Source organism: Eretmochelys imbricata, chromosome 17 (assembly GCF_965152235.1).
Source record: "Eretmochelys imbricata isolate rEreImb1 chromosome 17, rEreImb1.hap1, whole genome shotgun sequence".
In the NCBI taxonomy this organism is placed as follows: Eukaryota; Metazoa; Chordata; order Testudines; family Cheloniidae; genus Eretmochelys; species Eretmochelys imbricata.
In genome coordinates this window covers 9,586,753-9,600,859 of record NC_135588.1, presented here as the reverse complement: position 1 = coordinate 9,600,859, position 14,107 = coordinate 9,586,753, and the positions used below count along the sequence as shown (strand labels likewise).

The window sequence follows — 14,107 nt, the reverse complement described above, 5'->3', positions numbered from 1 at the left end:
GATAATTTGTCTTCACTGAAAATTAGTGCAAACTGATAGTGGCTCTTGTTTCATAGCCTGCCAAACTAAAACGTTTGTTAGAACTCAGGATCTGTAAGGGCTTGTCTACACGTGGCCGCCCAGGAAAGTTTATCTGAATTAACTAGAGGTGTGAATTTAAAGTGGATTTGTTAAACTGCTTAAACCCCCGGACACTCATTCAAAATTAAAGTAGCTTTAATTTAGTTTAACCTTGAATGAGAGAGAGTGTCTACACAGGAGTTTAATGCACTTTAATCATTTTCACTGAAATCAGTCACTGAATTCCTCTTTCCAATGGAAAAGTTAACTGACAAATTTATCCTGAGTGTCCCCATGTAGACAAAGCCCTAAAATTTAAAAAAAAAAATTTAAAATATGCTGAGCTCAAGCCTGATTCAGCAAAGCTCTTAAACACCTGCTTAAATTGAAGTAGTGGAACTTAAAGCAAAGCCCTTTGCTGAATAGGCGCCCTAATTAGCAAAGCCCAAGTGACTGACAGAATTCAAGGAGTACTTGTGGCACCTTAGAGACTAACAAATTTGTTTGAGCATAAGCTTACTCAAGCTACAGCTCACTGCATCCAATAAAGTGAGCTGTAGCTCACATAAGCTTATGCTCAAATAAATTTGTTAGTCGCTAAGCTGCCACAAGTACTCCTTTTCTTTTTGCGAATACAGACTAACACGGCTGCTACTCTGAAACCTGATAGAACTCAAATGGCTGGATTGTCCCTGGGCCTGTGTGGGTGCGTAAAAGGGGAGGGAGAAGCCACAAGTAATTTTAAAAAGTTACAACTGGTCCCAAAACCGAGGGCTGTTCTATACTACAAAGTTAGGTCGGCTTCACTCTATCGCTCAAGGCTGTGAAACAACAGAATTCTTCCATCGACGTAGATCCTGCCTCTCAGAGAAGGTGGCTTTCCTACAGTGATGGAAGAACCCCTTCCATCACCGTAGCGTCTACACTACAGCATCGAAGCTGCAGCGGTACTGCAGATGCGTTTCTAGCGTAGATGCACCTTGAGAAAGGAAACCTACCTCCTTCCAGTTCTCTCCTCTGGAGAGCGAGGTGTTCACTGACTGATTTCAGTGGAAGTGAGGAACCTAAATACCCTTTGAGGACCTATGCCTCAGTCACTAAACTCCTCAACCAGGGCTTCCTGGACCTGAGAGGGGCCCGGCCCTTCGGAGCACATGCAGTGCTGGTGCCAGGTGAGTGTCCCGCCCGGGGGGGGGGGGGGGGGGAGGGAGGAGGAGGAGAATAGGGCGGCAGGTGAGAGGGGGACTGTGGAGTCCTCCTCTCTGGTCCCAGCCCTGCCTGCACCCTAAATGCCTCATCCCCAGTCCTGCCCCACCCCAGAGCCTGCACCCCCAGCCAGAGCCCTCAACCCCCTGCACCCCAACCCTCTGCCCCAGCCCCAAGCCCCCTCCTGCAGTGTGAACCCCTCATCCCCAGCCCCCTTACCCCTAGCCAGAGCCCTCATCCTCCCACCCCACATTGTGCAATATAGGGAAACTGTTAAACGCTTACTGTTTCCAGTCCACTTATATATTTTTTTAAATAATGTAAACCAGATTACAAAGCAGGTGTGAGGGGAAAGGGGGCAGGACTTGGACCCGTTCTGGGCACCACCAAAAATTACACAAACCTGTCACCCCATTCAGGATTACTTCTTAATGGTAATTTGTGCCTGTGAAACCATAACATTCAGGAGCTACACACCACAGCAATAACGATTTGAGGTGTAACCTAAGGACTCACAACTGCTTGAGTCCTGTGCCACTCTTTGTTGGATGAGACTTGCAGAATGCACACAACCAAAAACAACATTTAGCAACTACAAAACAACCCGCAGCTATAGAATCCAAGCACAGAGTGCCATTTCTGTTGCTTATGCCTTGCTAGTAGTAGGAGTTAGACAGTAACGACAAGACCATTTCAAGGACGAAGTTACAGCCTGCCCTGTTGAAATGATTCAGAAGTGAACACAAATGGCCATGTTGTTAGTTGACAGCAATTTTTTCTTGAAGAGAAGCGTTGTTATTCAAGCTAACAGCCCACACCAAGAGAAAAGACAGGAGAGAGGAATTCGTAAAGTGTTGGTTATGTCCAAAGGTTAAAAAAATTGGTAGTTTTGTTTTTAAGTGAGAGATGATTGTCCAAGTTGCCAATTAGGATACAACACATGGAAGCATGCAAGGCAGACCCAGTTATTGCACCAGTAGCTACAACCTATAAAAGATAGGAAGAAAAAAAAACAATAAAAGAGTTAGTCTGCAGTCACTGGAAGCAAGCTTTAGAGAATTATACATTATAAGGCTTATCCTAAAACAAATCAAGGGGTTAGTGGAGTGATTCTCAAAGTGCATGGTGATCCCAAATGATTTTCCAGAGAGGGTGTGAACCTCTGTTTCTCCATTGTGCCTCAGAATCACTCAGCTTGCATTTAAAAATGAGAAAAGTCAGTCTCTAGCTGTTATGGTTATGAAAAAAATCTTCAAAACATGACCTGAATGTAACCAATCCAGTAATGTCTGCCTGAATTTGCAGAGAGCCTGAAACAATAGCTCTGAGTTGTGAACTGCCCCATTCATTTGGCGGGCACTAACTCAAATCCCAATGTTGATAATTAACATGGTTGACATTTACAATATTTCACTGTTAAAAGCATGCAAAAAAGGAGAGGAAGTATCAATTTATGAAGATCTACACAAACTACTCTGAGAGCCTGTCTACACAGGGAAATTGGCCATACTAGCTACTGCAGAATATGCTATTCCACACACTATTCCAGAATAAAAGTGATTTTATTCCAGATTTATTACTCCGCTTTGAAAGTGCACTAATCATTCCAGATAAAGTGACTTATTCCAGAAGTCTGCCCATATGGGGACCTATTCCAAAATAGCCACTGCAGAATAGCTTGCTCCACATAGTTGTTCCAGTCAATCGCCTCATGTAGACAAGTCCTCAGTGACAGCTTCTTTTGGGGATGCCTTTGAGAACACATGGGATGGAGCCTACAGGGGGTCACTATTGGATTCATCTTCTTGATGGGAAGCTGACCTTCCAAAGTTCTGGGAAATGCTGAGTTCGCGAAAAGGTGCCAGACCATTCATAAAAATTCAGAGTGGCCACTTATCTAGCAGAAGTGTCCTTTATTGTGCAGAGAAACCAGACAAAGTCACTGAACAGAAACACTGGACATTTTAAGATATCCTCTGCACATTTCGTACAATACTGTGCTCTTCTGTACTGTAGTTATCTACAGCAAGGAAAGCAGACTCCTTTTGGACACGCCGCTGTGTCAAATTTGATAGATAAACCTCATAGCCAATGTGCAGTCATGTCACCCAAATGGGTAAATGATTTAGATTCACAGAAAGAAGGATCAGTGTAAGTGAATACAAAGGGAGGGGAAATGTCACAATGGAGACTAGATGGCTCAGCAGGAACTTGGTAATGGGTTAGGGAGCCCTTCACCTCTACATAGCAGGTTAGAAGTGAGCCAAGGTTGGTTGTGGCTGAACTTTGACTTAATGGGCGATCCCAATCCCATCCCTTGTGGCAAGTGCCCAGTCACATTTGGAATTCAGTGAGGTCCTTCCTGGCCAGTCAAAATGGGGCTGGAGATTGAGCCACCCTATCAAACAGGGCTGAGGCACACTGAGGAACACTCCTGCTGCTGGTAGCTGGGGCTAAACAGAGGGCTTCCCTCTCCAAGGCTGTCAGTCCATCACCTTTCAAAAGGATTAAAAAAATACCTCAAATGTGTAGAGGAAAGCTATTCAGATAAAGGATCTGATGGGAGCAGACAGACATGTGGGTGCTTTTGAAAGCCCCATTAGGTATCCACATCTTTATGCACCTAAACACCTTTAAAAACCTGACCCCAAATCCCTATGTGCAAAAAAGCTGTTGATGATATGATCTTAGCATCTTTCAGCTATGAAACAGAACCATCCATATTTAGATGTGCTTTATAAGGTAAGTGGGGATTTTCAGACAGTAGACAGTGTAAAAGTCACATTCTATGTGTCGGTTAATTATATCTCAGGAGATTAGACACACAGAGATAGATTCATCGCCACTGTAACTCCATCAGTGACTGACCTCATCCTGTAACTGCTCCAGGTGTGGAATTGCCACTGAATTCACTGGGAGTTCTATGCACAAAACAGGATCCAGCCCACCTTTTACTATCTAACTCTGCTAACTCAATGAAAGAGGGATTTCTAAGATAAAACCTCATTAGACCAGAGGGGAGCAAAAAGAACATGCTATTTCTCTGATTATAGAAGCACAGGTAGGAAAAGCACCATAATTATAGGCCATACATAGGCTTATATATTTTAGCGTAAGTTTCAACATTTTCAAATATGTTTAAAAAACAAAACCCAACCCTGAAAATTGTATATCATTTTATAATTAATCGTTACATTGCCCCATTGTAGCTGCTATTGCATTCAGGGTGCAAAGAAGATACTTGGCTTTCCCAGGAGCACACCATTGCATAGTATCTGTATAACTGGTGATATATTTGACATGTGTTCTTTTTAAGAACATTTGTGCTATAGCTTTAGAAAAATTACTATAATGGAACAAGTGTAAAGGATTCACAGTGCTTTATGCTTAAAGCAGAGATTGATGCAGAGAGGAAAAATATCAGAAAGCTCTATTTATCAATGACTGGACAGTAAATGTTCATTCTTTGCTGAGAGTAGTGTCCTTTTGTGTAGTAATGATGCCAGGGTCTTGGAGGAAACCGTCACGTTTCAGAAGGAATTCAAAGTATTCAGAATTCCATGTCATGTTAGACAGGAAGATTTTGCACAGGGAAATTGGTGAAGTGTTCAAAAAGAAGTAAAAAAAAATCAGGAAATGCAGTGGTAATTGCAATACAGAAAAGGTGAAGCATTTGAGGAGTTATGATAAGATACCACAGGAGGATCACGAAGGGTTAAGAGATGGGAAAGAGGATGATCAAACCATTGGAAAAAAAGGAGAGAGAGAAAAAATAAATATTAGAAGTTCTGTTCATGAAAATATAGCAATGAGCAAAATATTCCTTACGGGTGGAATTCTCCCCAGTACGCTGGGCCTTAGTACCTCACATAAACCCTGCTTTGGGGAACTGGTTCTGGAAAGCATGCAAACATGTGTCTAAATCCCATTGACTTCAATGGAAATAAAGCACTTTCCTGAGATCAGGATACTTTCTTGCATAAAGGCCCAATTCTGCAAATCCTTATTCTTTTGAGTAGCCCTTCCTCACATTAGTCATGTAATTAATGCTGATGGAGTTACACTGACATTAAACTGGTATGAGATGAAATCAGGCCAACTGGCTACCATGTTGACTCAGTACTGCTCCCACTGATGTCGAGAGAAAAAACTCCCACTGGTTTCAATGCACGCAGAATCAGAAGCTATGTCCCCCTGAGTTAGTGGCTATTCTGAGAGACTGAGGTTAAAATGCTCAGGCCCTGTGGTACAATTAGTTTTATACTATTCTTCTACACTAAGGTGAATTTCACATCAGATTTTGGTTTATCCCTATCATTTACTTCAGAGACTCATGACTGGATCACCATTTAGGTTACAGCTATAATCCCATAGGTCAATCCTCAGAATATATTCCAGCACATCTCTTTGTCATGCCCCCTTTCCAGCCACTACCACCCACTTTTGAGGCCAAGATGGCCCCTCCCACAAACATTACAAGGTTGTTTGCCACTTTCCACCAAAACTGGTGGACTTTCTGCCTCAGAAGAGGATTTAAAACCAAGGGTGAATAACTGACAATGGATTTACTCTTCCTTTTAAAGCAGGAATAATGCATAAGTTTGCATTTTCAGGGGGCGGGAGCTGGGGGAGGAGAAGAGAGACTCAAAAAAGACATTTTAAAAAATAGAATGAATCATTTTATGCTGGGGAAGGAGTTAAGTGTTCTTTAAGTTAGTGAATATCAAATAAATATAACTCTATTATTACAGCATTATACAGAAGAGAAAAAAAATAGTACATTCTATAGGTCCAACCCCACTCCCATGAAAGTAAGTAGGAGATACTCACTCTGCAGATTTCCAGAAGTGTCCGGGATGCGACAGCCGTCGGTTCAGTTTTGGCAGTTTTTCAAGCATATCCACGAGAAGAGTAAAGCTGGGTCTCTCACTGAGGTCGAAAGACCAACATGCTGAGAGGATTTCCTGAGGACGACATTTTTGGGGGGTTATTTATAATCCTGTTTAGTTCATGAGGTCAGTGACAGGGGCCAAATGACTAGGGCTTCTGTTTTTGGGCACCCAACTTATGACACCTGAAGGGGCCTGATTTTCAGACAGCAGGTGCTCAGCGGCTTCTGAAAATTGGAGTCTCTCGAGTGCCCAAAGCCACCAGTCACTTGAAAATCTTGACTTTGCTCTTTATTCGAGTGAAATTCATCTACCCCACCTCCTGAATACATACGTGTCCAGCACCTGCACGAATGAGCTGTGTGAGAGAAACTACCTGGAGGCTGAAACCTACTCCAGCATGTGGGCAGCATACAGAGCAACCCTGCAGGTTCTCCACAAAAAGAACTCCAGCCCCTGGACTTGAACAAGGACTGCGGCCGAAATCCCAACCCGGTGACTGTGACGTCCCTTCTCCCCTGGCTCCTCTTGAAATCCCAGCTGCACTGTCCTAGGAGGAGCTGGTACAGGGTTCTGATCCAGTGTGTGGAGAGCTTGACACCCATGCAGCCACTTCTCTCCTCTGTAGCAAACCACAGAGGTTCCAGGGGGACATCCAGGGCTCTTACTGCGAGAGGTAAATGTACCTCGATACAAAAGCTGTGCTATCTGACACGATCCTCCTCCAAGTGGAACGGTCTGGGGATAAGTCTGTTGAGTATAAATCTGCAGAAAATGCTTAGGAAAACTATGGGGTAAAATCCTGACCCCACCAAAATAAAGGGGAGTTTTGCCATTGACTTTACTGAGGCCAGGTTGTCACCCGATGAGCTAAGCACCCAGTTCCTTCTCTGTCCTTGCTCTGTTGGGGCAAGGGAATGCATTTTGCCGTGAGAACGGCAGCTAAATCGTAAAGCTCTTTGAGGCAGGCACCAACCTTTTGTTCCGTGTTTGTACAGTGCCTAGCGCAGTGAAGCTCTGGTCCATGACTGGGCCAGAACGCCATGTGGTACCTGAGTGTGTACATATCTGAATTGGGGCAAAATAGCTGGTAAGGTACTATTGATTTTTAGGGTGTGTTTTTCCCTTTTCCTTCATAATTTTGATTGACGCTTCAAGTAAGCTTCCCCCTCCTCTCCAGACCCCTTACAGAATCTCTGATCAATGGTTCTTTGGAAGGATTTCCACTTACACTGACTTCTTTCCCTACACTAACTGTAGCAAGGACATGCTTCACTCCTTCTCCGCTTCCGATCTGCCAGATGAGTGCTTCAGCTGGCTGGCTCTTGAAAGGCCATTCTCTTGCTTGGAGCTCATACCAAACAGTCCTGAAACACCAGTAAATAAATTAAGCCTCACAACATCCCTGTGAAGAAGACAGAGTACTGACATCCCTGTTTTACAGATAGGGACACTAAGGCACCGATCACTTATGGAACAGGACCAATATCATATAGGAATAAAACACATAACTCCTGCCTCCCCATCCTGTGCCTTAACCACAATGTAATTCTTCCTCTCTGATAAAACGTCTGCTGGCTTACATCTTTTATAGCAGGGGACTGAACAGCACAGAAGAAAAACGCACCATTATTCAGCTCTCTGTACTTGAGGCCTGATCCAAAGCCCATTCCAATGAATGTGGTTCTTTCCCTTTGCTTTGGATCAGGCCATAATTTAGCGGGTTCACGCATCCCTACAATCTACCAGTGATTCATATTCTTACCCGAAAGCATAGACGTCTGCAGCTTTAGAGAAGGGCAGCTTGTCTTCGTCTTTCCCAGGAGACATCTCACGAACGATTTCAGGGGCCAGATAGCACAGCCAGTCATGGGGCAGCTTCAGTTCATTTTCACGCCTTAGTTCAAGGAGGAAGTGAGATTAGCTAACCCCTTTTGCATGTTATAATTGGCCATAGCACAGAGCTAGCTGCAGGAACTCTTGATGGGAAGTCTTTTACTCTGAAAATTTCTTCTCCAAGTTTTATTTTTTTACCATAGAAATATACTGGGCCTAATTCTCGGTGGCTCCATTCCTGCACTTGCTCCTTATGTTCAGAGGCTGTGCAGGGGCCTGCTCAGCCCTTGATGTAATTTAGGGCAACCTGGAAGCTGCTCTATCTTATACTAATTCCCATGGTCCCCCATAGACCCTGGGAAGCAGGGGAGGGCTGTAGTGTAATGAATTCTGACCACACACCCCCTCTTTTGCCTCAAACACTAAGGGCTAGGGGGCATAGCTGGTACAGAGCCCTTATGTCATCTCTATACATGCTGGAAGGGCGTCTGTGAAGGGGTATTTCCGGGGGGCCCCTTTCTCCTGCTTTAAGACCCCTTTATTTTGCCAGAGTGCCTTAGCATGACAGTTAGACACACACACACCACTTTTCAAACCTGGGTGTCTAAAGTTAGGTGTCTATATCTGTTAAAGCAAATCATTTCTCCTGATTTACACCAGTGTAATGGAGATCAGAATCTGGCCCCTTGTCTACTTGGTCACCATTTCTTGTTTCAGAAATGGACTAGAGACGTTAACCCTTAACTTACCTTCCCTCCTGAACCACACCCGAAATACCGAATAGTCCAAAGTCTGTGATCACCACTTTGCCATTGTCATAGAAGACATTCTTGGACTTCAAATCTTTATGCACAATCCCCTTTGCATGAAGATACCCCATGCCCTGGAAAAGATTGACACACTTGGCTGTAACCCTACCTTACACAACCCCCATTTCCATGACCTGGTTGTATGTGACATTCTTTTAACAGATTTATCCTCACGCCACCTCTGTGAGGTAGGGCAGATCTATTATCACCTATTTCCAGAGGGGAAGCTCAGGGAGCCTGGGTGACTTACAGGAAGTCTGTGGGAGAGCAGGGAATTGAAACTGTCTTCTGAGTCTCAGGCTGATGCGCTACCCAGCTCCCAGACCCCCTTCCCCTTCACAACTCAGCCCCGCTAGGGCTTCTGGTTCTGCACTTTGACATATCTGGCTGCATTTGGCATATCTGGCTGCATTTCAGAAGCTTTCATCAGAGCCACATTGAGGAAGTTAAATGAGTAACTCGCCGGAGGTCACACAGCAACCTTGGGGCAGAGTCTGGAACAGAAAGCAGGCTGCCTGAGTCACAGCCCCATGCATTGTCCTATAAAAACATCTCACAGAATCAATAAACACTGGGAGTTTCCTGGTCAACTGGAAGAGCTGTCTGCCCAAGAGGAAAAAGTCATTCTTATGCTAGAAGGACCACTCTGCATTTGTAGTAAAACAGCCAGTAAACTCGAGCAGCCCCAAGGAACAGGCTAGATGACCAAGAAAACCAAAGAGAGCCTTGCATTTGGCATGCCTTGTAATTATTAACTCATGAGAAGCAGAATGTGAGATTAGTCCAGCATGGAAAAGCCCAGATAAGCCAAGACACATAACACTGGTTTTGATGATCTGCATTCCAAACAGTAGAGGAGAGGTCTGTAGCAAAAACTTCAACACAGCACTGTACTTAAAGGAATACCAGAGCAGGGTTATGATCACTTCTTATATATTAGGATAATGGTGATGTATCTTGCATGACTTAATGAGGCAGCGCCTGGACATTCAAAGAGAGTTTCTTCCTCTTATTATAGCAGAATTCTTATCACAGACTTCATCCACACTGGCGATTCACTCCAGTTACAGCCACCGGTGTAGCTACCTTCTGCAAGCACGTACTGTAGTCAGGGTAGGGTGCAATTGGCTGCAATTTGCACTGGTGCTACTTGCCCTGATTTCAAAAGTGGGATAAGCCCCAGGGGGCAGACCCTCATTTAGGGTAAACTGACATAGCTTCATTGATGGCCATGAGCTTCAATGGAGCTATGACCATTTACATTAGCTGAGTATCTGCCCCCATTGTCAAATAGCAGCTTGCACTGATGAAGCTATGCTGGTGGCTGAAATCAAGGCAAACTCTAAATGTAGACAAGGCCTAAGGCAGAGCAATCAGCCACAAGCTTTACTCAAATGATTTGCAGGCATCAGCGAAGTTCTGGACAAACCTGATCCAGGGTTTTAACTTCCCGACTTCTACAGGATTTGGAATGTCACTGCAAATATGATGCCCAGCTCAAAAGCCACCAGAAAGTTTTAATTCTGAAACCAACAACCTCTTCCATTCACCTAGTGTTCTCTTACCTTAAGGATTTCTTGAGCTATCTGCCTGGTTTTGTTAATATCCAAAGATACCTTGGGATCCCTTACAAATGAGTGAAGCGTCCTTCCTTTGCAAAAGCTACAAAGAAAAGGGGAGGAGGACGGGGGGAAAAAAGAAGAGACAATGTGGTGAAAAATGCAAGTTCCTAAACATTCACACTTCTTTCCCTTGGGGAAAAATACATGTCTAGACTTGAAAGTGCTCGATCTGTCAGTTTCATAGGATGTTGATGGCAGGGTTTTATAACACGGGACCCTCCCCCACAAAAGAGCGTGTCTAAAAAATGTAAATGGGCCTGATTCTCATTTACAATAGGCCCCTTTACACTATTTTGAGTGTAAATGCCCACTTCAAGGCACTGCCACTTTCAGGCCTCTTTGCAACTTCTGGAGCAGTGTAAATGAAAACCAGGCATAAACTAAGCATGTACTGTACACAAATTGCTAAAAACTATGAGAGGAAGAGAAAGGTAACTACTACTTTTTTCTGTTTCCTGCTTTGCCAAGAGAGTCTTTCTTAAGTTTGGTTAGAAGCGGAACGAAAAGGACAGCTCATATGATAGCATTTTGTAAACAGATCAGGTCCACGCACTGACTCTTAGAACATTTCTGCTTTCAAGAATGTGCTCCCTAGATGGGAGAAAAAATAAATTACACGCTTTTTTTCCAAACACAAGAGGCCAGACTGTGGTAGCCTGACCTGCTTTAAATAGTACTTTGCACTCTAGACCTTTCGGTCAGCAGAGACGTCAAAGAGTGACTAAGCATCAAGCTTGGACAACCGCCAGTCCTTCCCACACATGGGAGGAGTCGCTTTGGCAGGGCAGGGTGCTGGAACCATATGCTACTACTGCTCTTGCTTTTCCTGCCTGTGGAGAGGTGACATTTGTCTCCATTGCTCCCAACCCAGAGCCTTACACATTACATCTGCTTTCTGATTCGCAATAAGAGCCCTGTGAAAATCATAGCAGTGCTGTGGTGAAATTCTATGTCCTCACCTGGTAATAATGGCTAAATGAGGGGGGTGCATGCACGCCCCCATGAAGAGCACCACGTTCTCATGTCGGGTCTGCCTGTAATTCATCACCTCCTTCTTAAAGAGCTTGAGATGGTCCTGATTGTTCCCATCGATCTCCAACAGCCTGATTGCCACCTCTCCGTGCCATTTCCCCCTGTAAACCTTCCCCCATCGCCCTTGGCCAATGGGTTCCCCCAGCTCAATCTGTTCAAAGGGAATATCCCACTCCTGCAGGTAAACGCTGGTCTGGCTGGCCTTGCGAGAGATCACCCCTTTCCAGTGTGGCCGCTTGCTGGGCAAGTCATCTAACTCGTCCTCATCATCCTCCGGTTCCGATTTATTTGTCTCTTGCTCTTCGACCTGTTTGCAAATCAGAAAAGGGGGTGGGTGGGGAGAACAACAGTTACACTGGAGTCCCACCTGGTAGTTGGTAACTGACCTCTTAGCGCACTCTATATTTGTATTCCTCCAGCCAACAAACTCCAAAGATGATTAATGATGGGATAACCTCAAAGGGTTCAGCTTGTGGGTTTGATCTGGCTAAGTACCCAGAAATCTAGAAGCTGATCTTAACCTCCCAAGGCTGTAAAGTGCAGCTGGGAAGGCTGCAAGAAGAACCTCTCTCATGGTATCTCAGCACTTCTGGCTGGAGCTAGAGGGCTCAATCCCATGTGGTGCTGAGCACTTGAAACTAGACATGGACTTTTGCAGGACTTGTAGGTGCTCAGCACTTTTCAGGATTTGACCCAAATTCCGCAAATGAAAATGTAAAGTTGGTTTTCAAAAAGGGGAATCAAAAGCTTCTTCAAACTTCAAGACCATGTTCCATTTGAGTTGGAAGCGAGATTCTCATTTTGGGCCAGATCTAAAGCCCAATTGCAGGACTCTCATTCAAGACAATGGTCACTTGATTAAAGCCTGTAACAAAACTGGTTCGCCCAGCCCTACAGCAATCCACTTTTACTTCCTGATCCAGCAAAGCACTTAAGCACGTGTTTAAGTAGAGCAGCCATCCCAGTGAAGTCTATGGGACTATTCACTTGCTTAAAAAATTAAGCATGTGCTTTGCTGGATTGGAGCCATGAGCTAATCGGACTGTTTATTGGAAGTCTCAGATTTTAACTGCATAGATATGACATGCAGATTTAAAAGAGTTGTTTTATAAAAATGTTTTTAAAAAATTAAAAAACAAAAGAACACAACAACTCCAAATGCACCTCCAACAATCACTGCAATCAAAGGCTTTTTCTAGATGAAAACTACAACCCTGGTACTGGCACCAAATAGTCCTGCCAATTTATTGAGAAGTGAGCGAACAACAAAAGAGCTCCTTAGTACAATTGGAAAGGGAATAGCTAACAGGCAGGCAAGTTAGACGTAGCCAAATAAAAATACCGACGTGTTTGCATCCTAACCCAGTTGTAGCATGAACAGTGGGTTATTAAAGGAGATATTTTGTAGCACGGACCTCTATTTCATTACACAGGAAAGCCATGCTGATTTCAGTAGTCATATCCTGAAGACCACTGCCCTGCTATTTAGCTTGTAATACAGCCTTTGTGACGGCGTATGAGAGTGGACAAAGAGCGAGGTGGTCCATTTCACTCACAAGCATACCTCTGCATCAGGCTCTTCAACCCCCTCTGTGTCCAGCTGTTCATCAGCACTATCAAGAGAAAATGGGTTTACAATGAAAATATGATGACATATGGACTCAGGCTAGGAAGCTGGGCTGCTGCTTAGATTTTCAGCGCCACCAACAGAATTGAGAAGAGAACCAAAGCGTATCTCCTAACATACCACATCAGAGGAGGGCGCTCCATTCTCCAGTTAGCAGGCAGGGAACTTCAGAAGACTACTTCCGATGTGCAACTGAACCACCACTAAGACCTTGTCTATACTAGAAGGAGAAGGGCCTGTTGCTACAGCAACAGCCAGCAAGGGAACATCTGGACAAGTAGTAGCACCAGTGATAACTGAGGGCAGGTAGGGTTTGAATAGGTTTTCATGACATGGTCAACAGTTTAGCAGCAGTACAGCGGCACCATTACTGGCTATTGCTATACCAGGCAACCTAAAGTTCTTAGTGCAGATGCACCTACGATGACAGAGCAATATGGAGTATTAGCTATCGTGTTATTAACTCCCAAAGACGATGAACAGTGATCCGCCCAAAGGCTGTGATCTCTACAATCCAGATCCCAAAGCATGCTTAGAGCCGGACGTACCATGCTCTGTAAATCCTAAAACCCTGCAACGTCCATTTGACTGGTCTTATCTGATCTCCCCTGGGGCACCCAAAAGGTACACTGAAGCCAGCAGCAGTCACACAACCAGCTCACCCCACTTCCCAGGAGTCACCAGTTTGTTAACCTTTCAATTTAATTAGCTGGGATGGGGTATATAAAACCCACACTGGAACTGAAGGGGAAGGAGCAACTCTGAGCACAGGAGGAGACCCCCACCCAGCCACACCTGCAGAGCGTGTTTCAGCTAGAGGTTGACCCCAGGCATCTCAGAAGGCACCTGAGAGGGCAGGGAGGGAAAGAGAGATCTACCCTGAGAGCCCCTGGAGAAGGGCGCTGCAGAAACCTTCTACTGGAGGGACAAATACCTGAGCTGATGGTTCAATCATCATCTTTTGCTTAACTATTGTGAGGCAAAAAACTGTAAGACTTTGGCAAGAGCATGGGTGGGCGGAAGTGG

At 44.6% G+C, this 14,107-nt stretch overlaps 1 protein-coding gene across 3 annotated transcripts in view; it reads right to left on the bottom strand.

Moving 5' to 3' along the window:
• KSR1 (kinase suppressor of ras 1) overlaps positions 1 to 14,107 on the bottom strand; it is a 123,992-nt gene that overhangs the window by 18,310 nt on the left and 91,575 nt on the right. For all 3 annotated transcript variants that reach the window (XR_013348296.1, XM_077836882.1, XM_077836881.1), the window contains 7 exons: positions 13,019 to 13,067; positions 11,382 to 11,761; positions 10,366 to 10,462; positions 8,741 to 8,874; positions 7,921 to 8,052; positions 7,387 to 7,522; positions 6,097 to 6,230 (listed from right to left, as the gene is read on the bottom strand). Coding sequence is in view for 2 of the 3 variants with exons in the window: in XM_077836882.1 (XP_077693008.1) it covers positions 6,097 to 6,230; positions 7,387 to 7,522; positions 7,921 to 8,052; positions 8,741 to 8,874; positions 10,366 to 10,462; positions 11,382 to 11,761; positions 13,019 to 13,067 (1,062 nt within the window). In the remaining variant the exon portion in view is untranslated. The remainder of the gene's footprint in view (positions 1 to 6,096; positions 6,231 to 7,386; positions 7,523 to 7,920; positions 8,053 to 8,740; positions 8,875 to 10,365; positions 10,463 to 11,381; positions 11,762 to 13,018; positions 13,068 to 14,107) is intronic.